Here is a 9,719-nt window from a genome sequence, read left to right as displayed (position 1 = left end):
TCTTTATGAAGGAAGTACTATGGAATGTTTATCTTATTTTTAAGCATTATCTTGCTAAATTATGGCTACTTTCACTCCAAACTTTGTCGAATCGCTGAAGAACTACCATCTAGGTCTTAATTCGGTGTGTTTTGAGTTCGGGACGCAATTTGTGACTGGAATGTTAAGTTCACAGAATAAATATGGTAAATATTGAACTAGATTTCACAGAGCATCGAGATTATCTATATTGCACCATTAATATTGCACTAGTTTTGCTTGTGCAGAGCCTCGTCGGTTCGCAAACCAAATGTGAGTTGCGTTTTCATCACCGCCAGACTGCTGCCGATGATCTTCTTGTGGTAGATCTGCCGCGTAACGAATCCAAAGTCATCGTAGAAGTCACGCTCGCTTTCCTGCCACTCGGAGATGGTGCATTCCAGCGATGCATAGCCCCCTCCAATACAGTTCTGGACCACTAGCTTTATCATGGGATCCATGATCGTCTGACAGGGGTAGTTGGGATCGATGGCAAAGCGATAGATCCAGGCAGCATTGTAAACGGCATGGTGATTTTTAACACTAATGGCGGCCACAATCCGGCGGCGGAATTTCCTTTTATAGGCCTCGTCGTAAGGGCAATTCTCGATGAAGATCTGGTAACTGGCTTCTTTGGGTGAGCAGCGGAAAATGAAGGGCTCGTAGCACTCAGCCACCAGGGATTGCGAAGGTTTGGTCTGAAAATTGGCCACAGTAATCTACGGATCCCAGCTATAGGATGGATCAGCTCTTACCCTCATCAGCTCCATTGCCTTAGAATAGAACGAGAAATACGTGCCGGTGAAGAGACAGAAAATACAAGCGGGCACGGTGAGGGCGCAGAAAAGCAGGGGCACTCCCAGAAATATGAAGAATATTGCCCAGGTAATAACTATGAACTGCAGAGTGATCTGAAAAGGAAATATAACACAATTAAAATGTGATTTGGGTGACGATTACCACCGATCCTATGAAGATAAGTCACGCAGCCTCACCTCTCGAAAGCAATAGACGAAAAAGGACTTGTTGGAGAACGACATAATGTAGTCCCGCACCAGCTCCTGGCACTTGAGCTCGTCATCTTGCGTATAGTTGCGTATGACAATAAATGGCTGCATTAATGTATTATTAAAAGCTTAGATTAGCCAAACAAAATAAAAATAAAAACACTGCCCAATCAGTGTGTCCAAAGCGATGCAAAATACCACAAAAGTTGCGGCGGCACAGCTGTTGTAAAGGCGTTGCCAGACCATCAAAGAATCGAAACAGCGCTGTTAGTAATGATAACGTGAGGTGAAAAATCGCAAATGGTTGTTTTATATGGACAATTTTCGTTAGCTTTTTTTATGTATTAGAATATTAAAGTTATTTAATTACTGAAGCAATATAAAAAAAAATTATTTTATTTTTTCAATGTTGTTCAAAGTTTTGCGTTATGTGAGTCCAATCGGTCGTGCTACGTCGTGAGCCAGGTCCGTCACGCTGCCATCTCCCATGCCAAACACTTTGACTTCGATCTGGCACTTTTTCTCATGACGTGTCGGCGAGCCTAACTTTGTTTAACAACCAGACGGAAAAGTCACTGCAAATAGCCGAAAATGCGCGACCAATTCATCAGCCTGACCCTGCTGCTGTGCGCCCTGCACAGCGCCTGCGGCCTATACTTCCACATATCGGAGACGGAGCGCAAGTGCTTCATCGAGGAGGTTCCGGATGAGACGACCGTGATTGGTGAGCCAGCGCCTAGTGCCAACTTGGTAGTTTGCTAACCCAACTTCCACTACCTCTGCTCCGTAGTCAACTACAAGGTGGAACTGTACGATCCACGCTCCAACGGCTTCATGCCCTCGTCCCCCGGCATCGGGATGCATGTGGAGGTGCGCGACAGCGACGACAAGATCGTCCTGTCCCGCGTTTACAGCTCCCAGGGCCGCATCTCGTTCACATCGCACACGCCCGGCGAGCACGTCATCTGCATGTACTCCAACAGCACTGCCTGGTTCAGCGGCGCCCAGCTGCGCGTTCACCTGGACATCCAGGTGGGCGAGCACGCCATCGACTACGCCAATGTGGCGCAGAAGGAGAAGCTGACCGAGCTGCAGCTTCGCATCCGCCAGCTGCTCGACCAGGTGGAGCAGATCACCAAGGAGCAGAACTACCAGCGCTACCGCGAGGAGCGTTTCCGCCATACCAGCGAGAGCACCAACTCCCGCGTGCTCTGGTGGTCGCTGGCCCAGACCGTCGTCTTGGTGTGCATGGGCTTCTGGCAGATGCGCCACCTGAAGAGTTTCTTCGAGGCCAAGAAGCTGGTGTGAGGTGCTCCCGGGCTAGAGCATCATCAGCACCACTGCCTGCGGCCTCATTGTTTTGGTGTTTCCCCTCATTTGGCAGGAGTTGCGAATTTCATCGATGGATCGTCATCAGCCAGCCACAGGCCTCGACTCCAAGCACGTCTAGTTTTAATTTCTTGTGCGTAATTTAATAAAATCCATTGTACAAAAAGAGCCGATGGAGCACAGTGGAGCATCCCCACATCCTATCTCCGCTAGGTCAGACAGCTAGTCAGCTGAGCCCGGTCCCGTGACTGAGTTTGCCCCGCCGAGCGTGGCTTGGTCTTATCGGCAGCCTCTGGCAGATAACCTGTGGCGTTGGCGTTAACTCCCTAGTTGTAAGCTCGCGCTGCATCGTGACTGCAGTAGACAGCAGAGGCTGCCCTTTATCTCATTGTTTGTTCTGGCGGAGAGCAGTCGTTAGTAGCTTTTGGACCGCCCTGTGCAGCGGTCGTCAGTCGCGGCACAGTCACCAATCCATCGGCCAAACAATAAAGCACGTTGTGGCACAACAAACGCAACCACCGACGACCCACAAAAGCCGCAGCTCTGTAACCCGATCCAGTCCGAAGCGCTTTCAATTCAACAACTGGCCCAGGTCTCTGCTCCCTCTCCGGTTCAGTTCGTTCACGTCGGATTAGCCGTGCAGTGCAGGCTGTCGAAAATGTTTCGCGCTACGGAAATCGGCAGCGAAGAAAGTGAGTCTGAGGGCAGATAAGATAAGATCTTCAGGTAATCCCAGACACCTCCACCTCCCTCTGTTTACATGTAGCCCTGCCAGCTCTGGCGGAGCTCACCCAGGTGAGTTATGAAGCGGAGGCACGGGACATCGAGTGGGGCGGCTGGAGAGGAGAACGGGTCCAGTTGAAGAGGCCTCATCGCAGCTCCTTGCCCAACTATGGCTTTGCTCCTCCGCCCATCCGAATGGAGTACAAGTATCCACGCGCTGTCTTTTTCGTTCTGGCTACAAAGTTCTTCGAAGCTTTTGCGGCCAACGGCATACGCAGTAAGTTTTAGGGGTTCGATCCAAAAACCTCGTATTTGGTTCAGTATGGGTACAATTATTCGGCTTTGTCTGGTCGAAAAATTCAAAAAATCAGGCTTATCAGCGGAACAGAAATACAAACACTGGGTGGTATTATTGCCAGTCATAAGGCCTGAGATGCATTACATTAGGGGCATAGATAAGATTCAAGATGAGGCATTCGTCAACGATGTCAGGTTGGAACCGGCAGGGGATTGGGATAATCAAGATTGAAATTGTATTCCTATTTCGGTAAACAATTATTACATACGAATGTCTACTAAATAGGCTTCGAAAAAAGATTTTAAAAAATATATATTAATTTTTAGAAGTATTGAAGTATTCTCTATCTTTTATCAGTTAAGGGAATCCTTGATAGTTGGCTTACTTATGTATTTTAATTGGGATGACTAAAGTACTGTCTTGGAATCGAGTTTGAGCAGAGTCCTGAAAAGGAAATTTTAAGTGACATTTTCGACTACTCAAAAGAAAGTTCCCTTTGAATAGAGTATCTCAAAAATGTTTCCGACGAAGTCTCGATTGCGTCGGCCTTCATTTCATGGTCAAGAAATCGAGATTGATTGCAGCTCGACACCCGATTATGCATTATTTAATTCGATTCCAGCCGTTCTCGCCCTCTATCTGCGGGACGATCTCAACTTCACCGAGAGTTTCTCCACGGTGGTGCTGCACATCTTCAATTTCTTTGGCCAGTTCTGCCCCATCATTGGGGCCATCCTGGCGGACAGTTATATGGGCAATGTGCGCACGATCTCGGGCTTTAGTTTCATCTATGCCTTTGGATGGCTACTGCTCACGCTGACATCCCTGCCCGCCACGGGAGTCCCCATGGTGTGAGTACACGCAAGTGCCAATCGAAGGGTTTATCTGATCCCATTTTCTCCTCTTAGCCTGCTCGTTTCCATCGCCCTGCTTTTTATTGCCGTGGGAAACGGTTCTATCCGGGCCTGCATCACGTCACTGGGTGCGCTGCAGTTTAAGCTGCCGGAGCAAAGCGTCCACCTGGCCGAGTACTTCTCCTTCTACTACTTCGTCTATTATTTCGGCATTTTTCTGAGCAAGATCCTGCCACCGCTGGTGAGGGCCAACACACAGTGCTTTGACAAGGCGGAATGCTATCCGGCCGTGTTCGGCACCTTGGGCTGTGCCTTCTTGATGGCTTGGTGTAAGTAACCATTGGTTTCCATTTTTAATTTCCATCTAATTTGTATCCATTCGTGGTACTAGTCATCTTTCTTGTGGGAAAATTCTTCTACAAATCCGAAAAGCTGGCCGATGACAATATACTCTTCAAGTTCTGTGGCTGCATTAAGACGGCTTTGGTGGAGAAATGGCGACGTCGAAAGTCCTCCAAGCGCTCCAGCTACTGGCTCCACAATGCAGTAGGTGCCTACGATGAGGGATTCGTCAACGATGTGTCTCGTGCTCTAAGGGTAAGCTATTATTTTATAAGTCCGCTTCAAATAAACTTAATTTTTCCTTATAGATATCCAAGCTTTTCATCCCGCTGCCCTTTTACTTTGCTCTGCTGGCGCAACAGGACTCCAGCTGGACCTTCCAGGCCACCCAGATGAACACTACCATACTGGGCGTGACCATACAGCCGGATCAGGCCAGGGCCCCATCTTCCTCTTCATGCTCATCCCACTGTGGCAGTACGTTTCGGTGCCCCTGCTGCGTCGCTACTTCAACTGGGAGCTGCAGCCACTCCACAGCGTGACAGTGGGAGGGCTTTGCTCCGCCGGCGCCTTCTTCTGTGCGGGAGCTGTGCAGGAACGCATAAAGGTGAGTGATAAACAACAGGATACGTCACCTGTCGGTTACCCAACCCATCTCGTAGAGTTCCCCCTTTCAAACAGTAAACATTGCCTGGCAGCTGCCGCAGTTTCTGCTGCTGATGATGAGCGAACTGCTGCTCTCCATTCCGGGTCTCCAGTTCGCTTTCACTCAAGCGCCGATCTCCATGAAGTCTGTGGTCACGGCTGCTTGGTTCCTGAACAACGCCTTCGGAAATCTCATCGTGGTCCTGGTCACCGAGCTGGGCATGCTGAGCTCCCAGATGGCCGAGTACTTCTTCTACGCCGTGGTCATGCTGGTGTGCATCATTCTCTACGCCTTGCTGGCCTTCGACTACACACTCCAGGAGCGCAAAGGAGGGCTGTATGTTAGGGGCTTGGACAGCGATCCGGAAGAGCGGGATGTGCCCAGCACCAGCCGCAGCGGTAGCATCTAAAAGAGATTATATTCTCTAGTATTCCCATTGCACTTGTAATTTATTGATACACGCACACAGGCAAACACGCATTTAACTGAAAATAAATAAAAGCTAAGCAACCAGTGGTTGAATCAGTCGATGATCTTGAACATGTACTGCAGCTCCAAGTTGGTGTCATCAGGCAGATCCGTGCAGTGGACGGCGTTCTGCACCTTGGACTTCCCAAACTTGGCACGCAGTGTGTGTGGTCGTAGCAGTTTGGCAATCTCCGGATCCATTGGTCCGCAGAAGTTGCGGAACTCCTGATGGGCCTTCAACTCAGGATTGGCGCAGGCGATCTCCATGCACATGCACACCCCGCTGGCCAGCTGGGCCACCATGGGTATATACTCGGGCAGGACGCCGCGGTAAACCTCGTAGAACTCCTCGCAGTTGATGCGGGCCATCAGGATCATACGCATGGCCGTCAAACGAAATCCGTTGGCCAAAATCTCGCCGATAATGTCGCCCAGCAGGCCGTCCTTGATGCTGTGCGGCTTAATGATGGCCAGTGTGGTGTTCTTGAACACACACTCCTTGATTACGCTGTGCCTCGCCTCGAAGAAGAACTTGAGGTCCATGTCCACATCATCGTCGTTGTCAGAGTAGTAGAAACCGAAGCGGATCTCCTCGCTCTCCAGCAGCTCCTCCAAGCTTGCCGACAACTTCACACTGGAGACCTGCGTCTCAAGCTCGGAGTTCTTGTATCGAGCGCACGCCTTGATCGTCTCCACCACGTTGTCGCCAATCAGCTCCAGGCTAATACCCGGACCAGCCAGTAACTCGTTCATCAGCACTCTAAAATTCAGTGGGTAAGATACATTCTTTGGAGCTACAGCCTTACTCACGATGAGGAGACATCCGTCTTGTCCTTGCCGGACAGAAACTGAGTGACCATCTTGGGAGTGAACTGAACCATCATGCCCTGGTTTATGTTGATCTTGTTCTCGATCAGCGTTTTGATGAACCTGCCCAGATGCTTGGTCCACATATTGTTCTTGAGCAGAACGAAGCCCCTGGATGCGATAGGAATTACGGATTAGTGAGAGGAAGTCTGGCCATGATTGTCCCTACTTTTTGCGGTATCTGGCCAGGTTGGAGCGCGTCGTGTCGTCGGCATAGTCCACTATATCGAACTGCCGGCCAAACACATTGATTTTGGAGCCCACGAAGAAGTCGCGCTGCGTCAGTTCCGGGATCTTGGTGCGCCGCAGGAAGGTGCGCTTGTTTCGCTGGTCAAACTGGGCATACGTAGCATTATCTAGATAGTCTGCTATCAGGGATTAGCTACTAATCCTCACCACTTCTACCGCCTTGTCGGACACATAGTAGGTTATCAAGAAGGTCCTGATGATTCCCGCCTCCGCGTGGTACCACTCGGCCACGAAGGCCAGACGCCGCTCACTCGCCGGAATCGCAGCGGGTTTCATTGCTAGGATTGTGGTTCTGGCTTTATTGTTGTTTTCCGTTTGACTTGACAATAAAGTACTTTATTTCGAGTGAAAACTGTTTGTTTACTTCGCATTTTTAAGTTTGCTTCTTCTTTCCCGCGTTGTCACAGCAACAGAGTTGCCAGCACAATGCAAAACTCATGACGGCGCCGCGGTATTTGAAAAATGTATAACGGCAATTTTATTTTTTTAGATCAAAAGGAGACCGCCCTATTATAAACAAAATATTGTGATAAGTTGTTTAATACTTTTAATTTAAGACTTTCGGTACTTAATGTAAGACTAAAAATCAAAAATTTAAACAAACAAATTTCTGTCCCTCTAAGCCCCATTAATAGTTTTCTGTAGTCATTCAAATACCATTTAAGTTTTTCATTTTTTTATTGTAATTTCCTTTATTTACAGGAAACAAAAATAATAACCTGCAAACAGATTTTGCAATGAATTGGTTGTAGCTTTCCTCTGGTTGTTAAATTCTAGCGTAAAACTTATGGTTTCCCTTGTCGGCGCCAAATCATCTTGTTCCTTGTGTTGCTTCTTGTTAACATCTCTCCTCTGAATACGCTAAATATTCAGCTAAATTAAATGTGGGTTTCTTTGATTGGAATAGTGTTTTATGTACGCATGCGTTTGTTGATGTTCTTATGAGTGACTGAGTGTTCTTTTCTTTTTGTTTTCGGTTGTGTGTGAGGAGTGAGTGTTATGATCGTGTGTTGACTTATGGTATAAGCGCCTCGACTAACGCTACGACTATGCCAAAATGCTAGACACCATCAACGCGGCCGTCTAGGCAGCTGGCTTCTTCTCCTTGTCGCCCTCACCGCCCTCCTCATCGTCCTCGTCGTTCTGGGACAGGCTCGGGATGTTGTCGTCCGAGTCCTCCTCCTCGTCATCGACGTTGAAGTCGTCGAACTTGTTGTTCCAGTCGCCACCAGGGCTGTTCAGGAAATTGCCAAACATTCCGTTGTCTTTGGGTTCATCTGGAAAGGTAAAACGGGAGTGTCAAGATAGGATCTCCGGGATAGGAGCTGCCCAACTCACCCTCCTCGTCGTCGGACTCATCGCGCCACTTGGCAAAGTTGGCTTTCAGGAAATGCAACTTAGTCTTGTCTGTGGTTAGCGAGGACCAGTAGGGACGGGCTGCCTTCTTGGGTATTGTGAATTCCAGGCAGCGACCGATGTTCTTGCTGGTCACCTTCTCAGGGCACACCTCGTGGAGGAAGTTCAGTGTGACCTCGTACTTCTTCGACGAATCCAGCACGTTCACGCCCTTGAAGGTGAAGCTGTTTTCCGTAACTCTGTAGGGATTATGTTGGATTAGGACCTGATGTCAATACATATATACGGTAGAACCTACTTGTATTCGATGTCCTTGCACTCCACATCAATGATTACGTAGACCAAGTCATTGCGCTGGGCCCAGGAAACTGGAGGCGGAATCAAGCTGCAAAAAGCGGAGTAAGTTAGGTAAACACAAATAGTGGATTAGGAGTGTCCGTGGTGTTGGGAGTGGGGGTGGGTCCGGGGTCATGGCAACTGGCGTCGTACTTTCTGGAAGCGGGTCTATGGCCTATGCAAATCCCCCTGCTGTCCATTTGCATAGACCATACGCCCAGTCGAAAGTCCATGCCGAAAATTCACGGCATTAGCGCCAACCCAAACATAACCTCAAAGGCTGGAACCTACGATTTGTTCCGCAAATATCGCAATGCAGATGCGCACGAGACACGCCCACCGCAGGCACAACGTCCCGTTCGCCGGACGCCCCCAAGAACAAGGTGCATCCGCCAGGACACGGGGTGTTTTTATTGACAGGAGATCAAAAATGGACGCCGCCGCAACAAAGCACGCCGCCGCAACAAAGAAGCCACAAAAAGATTGGCCGAATTCCTTGAGAAGCGGACGCCCATCGACTAAAGACTCACCCTGCTGCTGCCGACATTCTGTTGCTGCTGCGAATTGCTGTTTTTCGGTTATACGGAGCCGGAACACTTCTGACTGACAGCCTGTTTTAGTTACAAAAAAAGGCAATTTCAGTTGAACAAAATTGTCATGCACAAATAGAGCTGGCACAAAAATCGATGTTCATTCGATAATATCGATGTTTCTAGAAGTCTGCTGTCATCGATGTTTTTCCTGAAACTATCGAATGGATAAACTTCCGTTTCGTTCAAAATCTCGTTTTAATTGTATTGTAAATTTTAAAAACAAAAAGGTTGTTTAGCATTAAATTTTAATATGTATCAATACATTTTTTTCTAATACAAGTTTATGTTTTTCCCGCCATGTCTTAATTACAAAAATAGTTATCGATATACTCCGTTGAGATAGGGGTGGCCGCCTGAGTTCAAAATGTGCTCACGATAGTTAGTAAAACAAAGGTTAAAAAATATACAAACATATTAATAAAATTGTAAAAATTTGGCAAATCGTGTTGTAACGTTCTTTCCAAGAAAACTAAGATTGTGGTACATTTGAATTTATATTAAAAAATAGTCCTTCCACTGTAATATGTAAAATGTGGAATTTGGCTTGATGCCTAGTGGATACATAAACCTATTATTAATGTGTAAACTAGTCAATGGGAGCTATAAACGATATTTCTATAAGGGATCAATTAA

At 47.9% G+C, this 9,719-nt stretch overlaps 5 protein-coding genes across 5 annotated transcripts; 2 read left to right on the top strand and 3 right to left on the bottom strand.

Moving 5' to 3' along the window:
* Nucleotides 1-29: 29 nt before the first annotated feature.
* LOC128251802 (uncharacterized) lies at nt 30-1,246 on the bottom strand. Its single transcript, XM_052978982.1, has 3 exons — nt 1,014-1,246; nt 774-929; nt 30-716 (listed from the first exon to the last, which is right to left on the bottom strand). The coding sequence occupies exons 1-3, from the start codon at nt 1,134-1,136 to the stop codon at nt 249-251; spliced, it is 747 nt and encodes a 248-aa protein (XP_052834942.1). The 5' UTR covers nt 1,137-1,246; the 3' UTR covers nt 30-248.
* Nucleotides 1,247-1,507: 261 nt separating this feature from the next.
* On the top strand, nt 1,508-2,522 carry LOC128251805 (transmembrane emp24 domain-containing protein eca). Its single transcript, XM_052978987.1, has 2 exons — nt 1,508-1,749; nt 1,816-2,522. Exons 1-2 carry the CDS (start codon nt 1,617-1,619, stop codon nt 2,331-2,333), a joined length of 651 nt encoding a protein of 216 aa, XP_052834947.1. The 5' UTR covers nt 1,508-1,616; the 3' UTR covers nt 2,334-2,522.
* A 147-nt stretch (nt 2,523-2,669) lies between these two features.
* LOC128251788 (peptide transporter family 1) lies at nt 2,670-5,745 on the top strand. The gene is given in 8 exon segments (XM_052978962.1): nt 2,670-3,046; nt 3,121-3,354; nt 3,998-4,226; nt 4,284-4,558; nt 4,621-4,826; nt 4,880-5,006; nt 5,009-5,178; nt 5,234-5,745. Coding segments are annotated over 8 exon segments (1,668 nt in total). The 5' UTR covers nt 2,670-3,012; the 3' UTR covers nt 5,627-5,745.
* LOC128251798 (nucleoside diphosphate kinase 7) lies at nt 5,648-7,202 on the bottom strand. Its single transcript, XM_052978976.1, has 4 exons — nt 6,949-7,202; nt 6,722-6,888; nt 6,496-6,663; nt 5,648-6,445 (listed from the first exon to the last, which is right to left on the bottom strand). Exons 1-4 carry the CDS (start codon nt 7,075-7,077, stop codon nt 5,740-5,742), a joined length of 1,170 nt encoding a protein of 389 aa, XP_052834936.1. The 5' UTR covers nt 7,078-7,202; the 3' UTR covers nt 5,648-5,739.
* A 258-nt stretch (nt 7,203-7,460) lies between these two features.
* Nucleotides 7,461-9,184, bottom strand: LOC128251808 (uncharacterized protein CG16817). The gene is made up of 4 exons (XM_052978991.1): nt 9,024-9,184; nt 8,456-8,542; nt 8,140-8,396; nt 7,461-8,078 (listed from the first exon to the last, which is right to left on the bottom strand). The coding sequence occupies exons 1-4, from the start codon at nt 9,038-9,040 to the stop codon at nt 7,885-7,887; spliced, it is 555 nt and encodes a 184-aa protein (XP_052834951.1). The 5' UTR covers nt 9,041-9,184; the 3' UTR covers nt 7,461-7,884.
* Between the last annotated feature and the right edge of the window lie 535 nt (nt 9,185-9,719).

The sequence above is a fragment of the Drosophila gunungcola genome, chromosome 3R (genome assembly GCF_025200985.1).
Source record: "Drosophila gunungcola strain Sukarami chromosome 3R, Dgunungcola_SK_2, whole genome shotgun sequence".
NCBI lineage: Eukaryota > Metazoa > Arthropoda > Insecta > Diptera > Drosophilidae > Drosophila > Drosophila gunungcola.
This window is presented reverse-complemented; position numbering and strand designations above follow the sequence as displayed.

Bases quoted from the DNA above. Each gene is read 5' to 3' on its own strand.
- LOC128251798 (XM_052978976.1), bottom strand. From the start codon at position 7,077: ATGAAACCCGCTGCGATTCCGGCGAGTGAGCGGCGTCTGGCCTTCGTG. The intron at 6,664-6,721 runs GTAGGGACAATC...TATCGCATCCAG, and splicing joins CTGGCCAGATACCGCAAAAA to GGGCTTCGTTCTGCTCAAGA. The intron at 6,446-6,495 runs GTGAGTAAGGCT...ACTGAATTTTAG, and splicing joins AAGACGGATGTCTCCTCATC to AGTGCTGATGAACGAGTTAC.
- LOC128251808 (XM_052978991.1), bottom strand. The intron at 8,397-8,455 runs GTAGGTTCTACC...TAATCCCTACAG, and splicing joins TGCAAGGACATCGAATACAA to AGTTACGGAAAACAGCTTCA. The intron at 8,079-8,139 runs GTGAGTTGGGCA...TTACCTTTCCAG, and splicing joins TGAGTCCGACGACGAGGAGG to ATGAACCCAAAGACAACGGA.
- LOC128251802 (XM_052978982.1), bottom strand. From the start codon at position 1,136: ATGCAGCCATTTATTGTCATACGCAACTATACGCAAGATGACGAGCTC. The intron at 930-1,013 runs GTGAGGCTGCGT...TTTCCTTTTCAG, and splicing joins TCGTCTATTGCTTTCGAGAG to ATCACTCTGCAGTTCATAGT. The intron at 717-773 runs GTAAGAGCTGAT...GCCAATTTTCAG, and splicing joins AGGCAATGGAGCTGATGAGG to ACCAAACCTTCGCAATCCCT.
- LOC128251805 (XM_052978987.1), top strand. From the start codon at position 1,617: ATGCGCGACCAATTCATCAGCCTGACCCTGCTGCTGTGCGCCCTGCAC. The intron at 1,750-1,815 runs GTGAGCCAGCGC...TCTGCTCCGTAG, and splicing joins GGATGAGACGACCGTGATTG to TCAACTACAAGGTGGAACTG.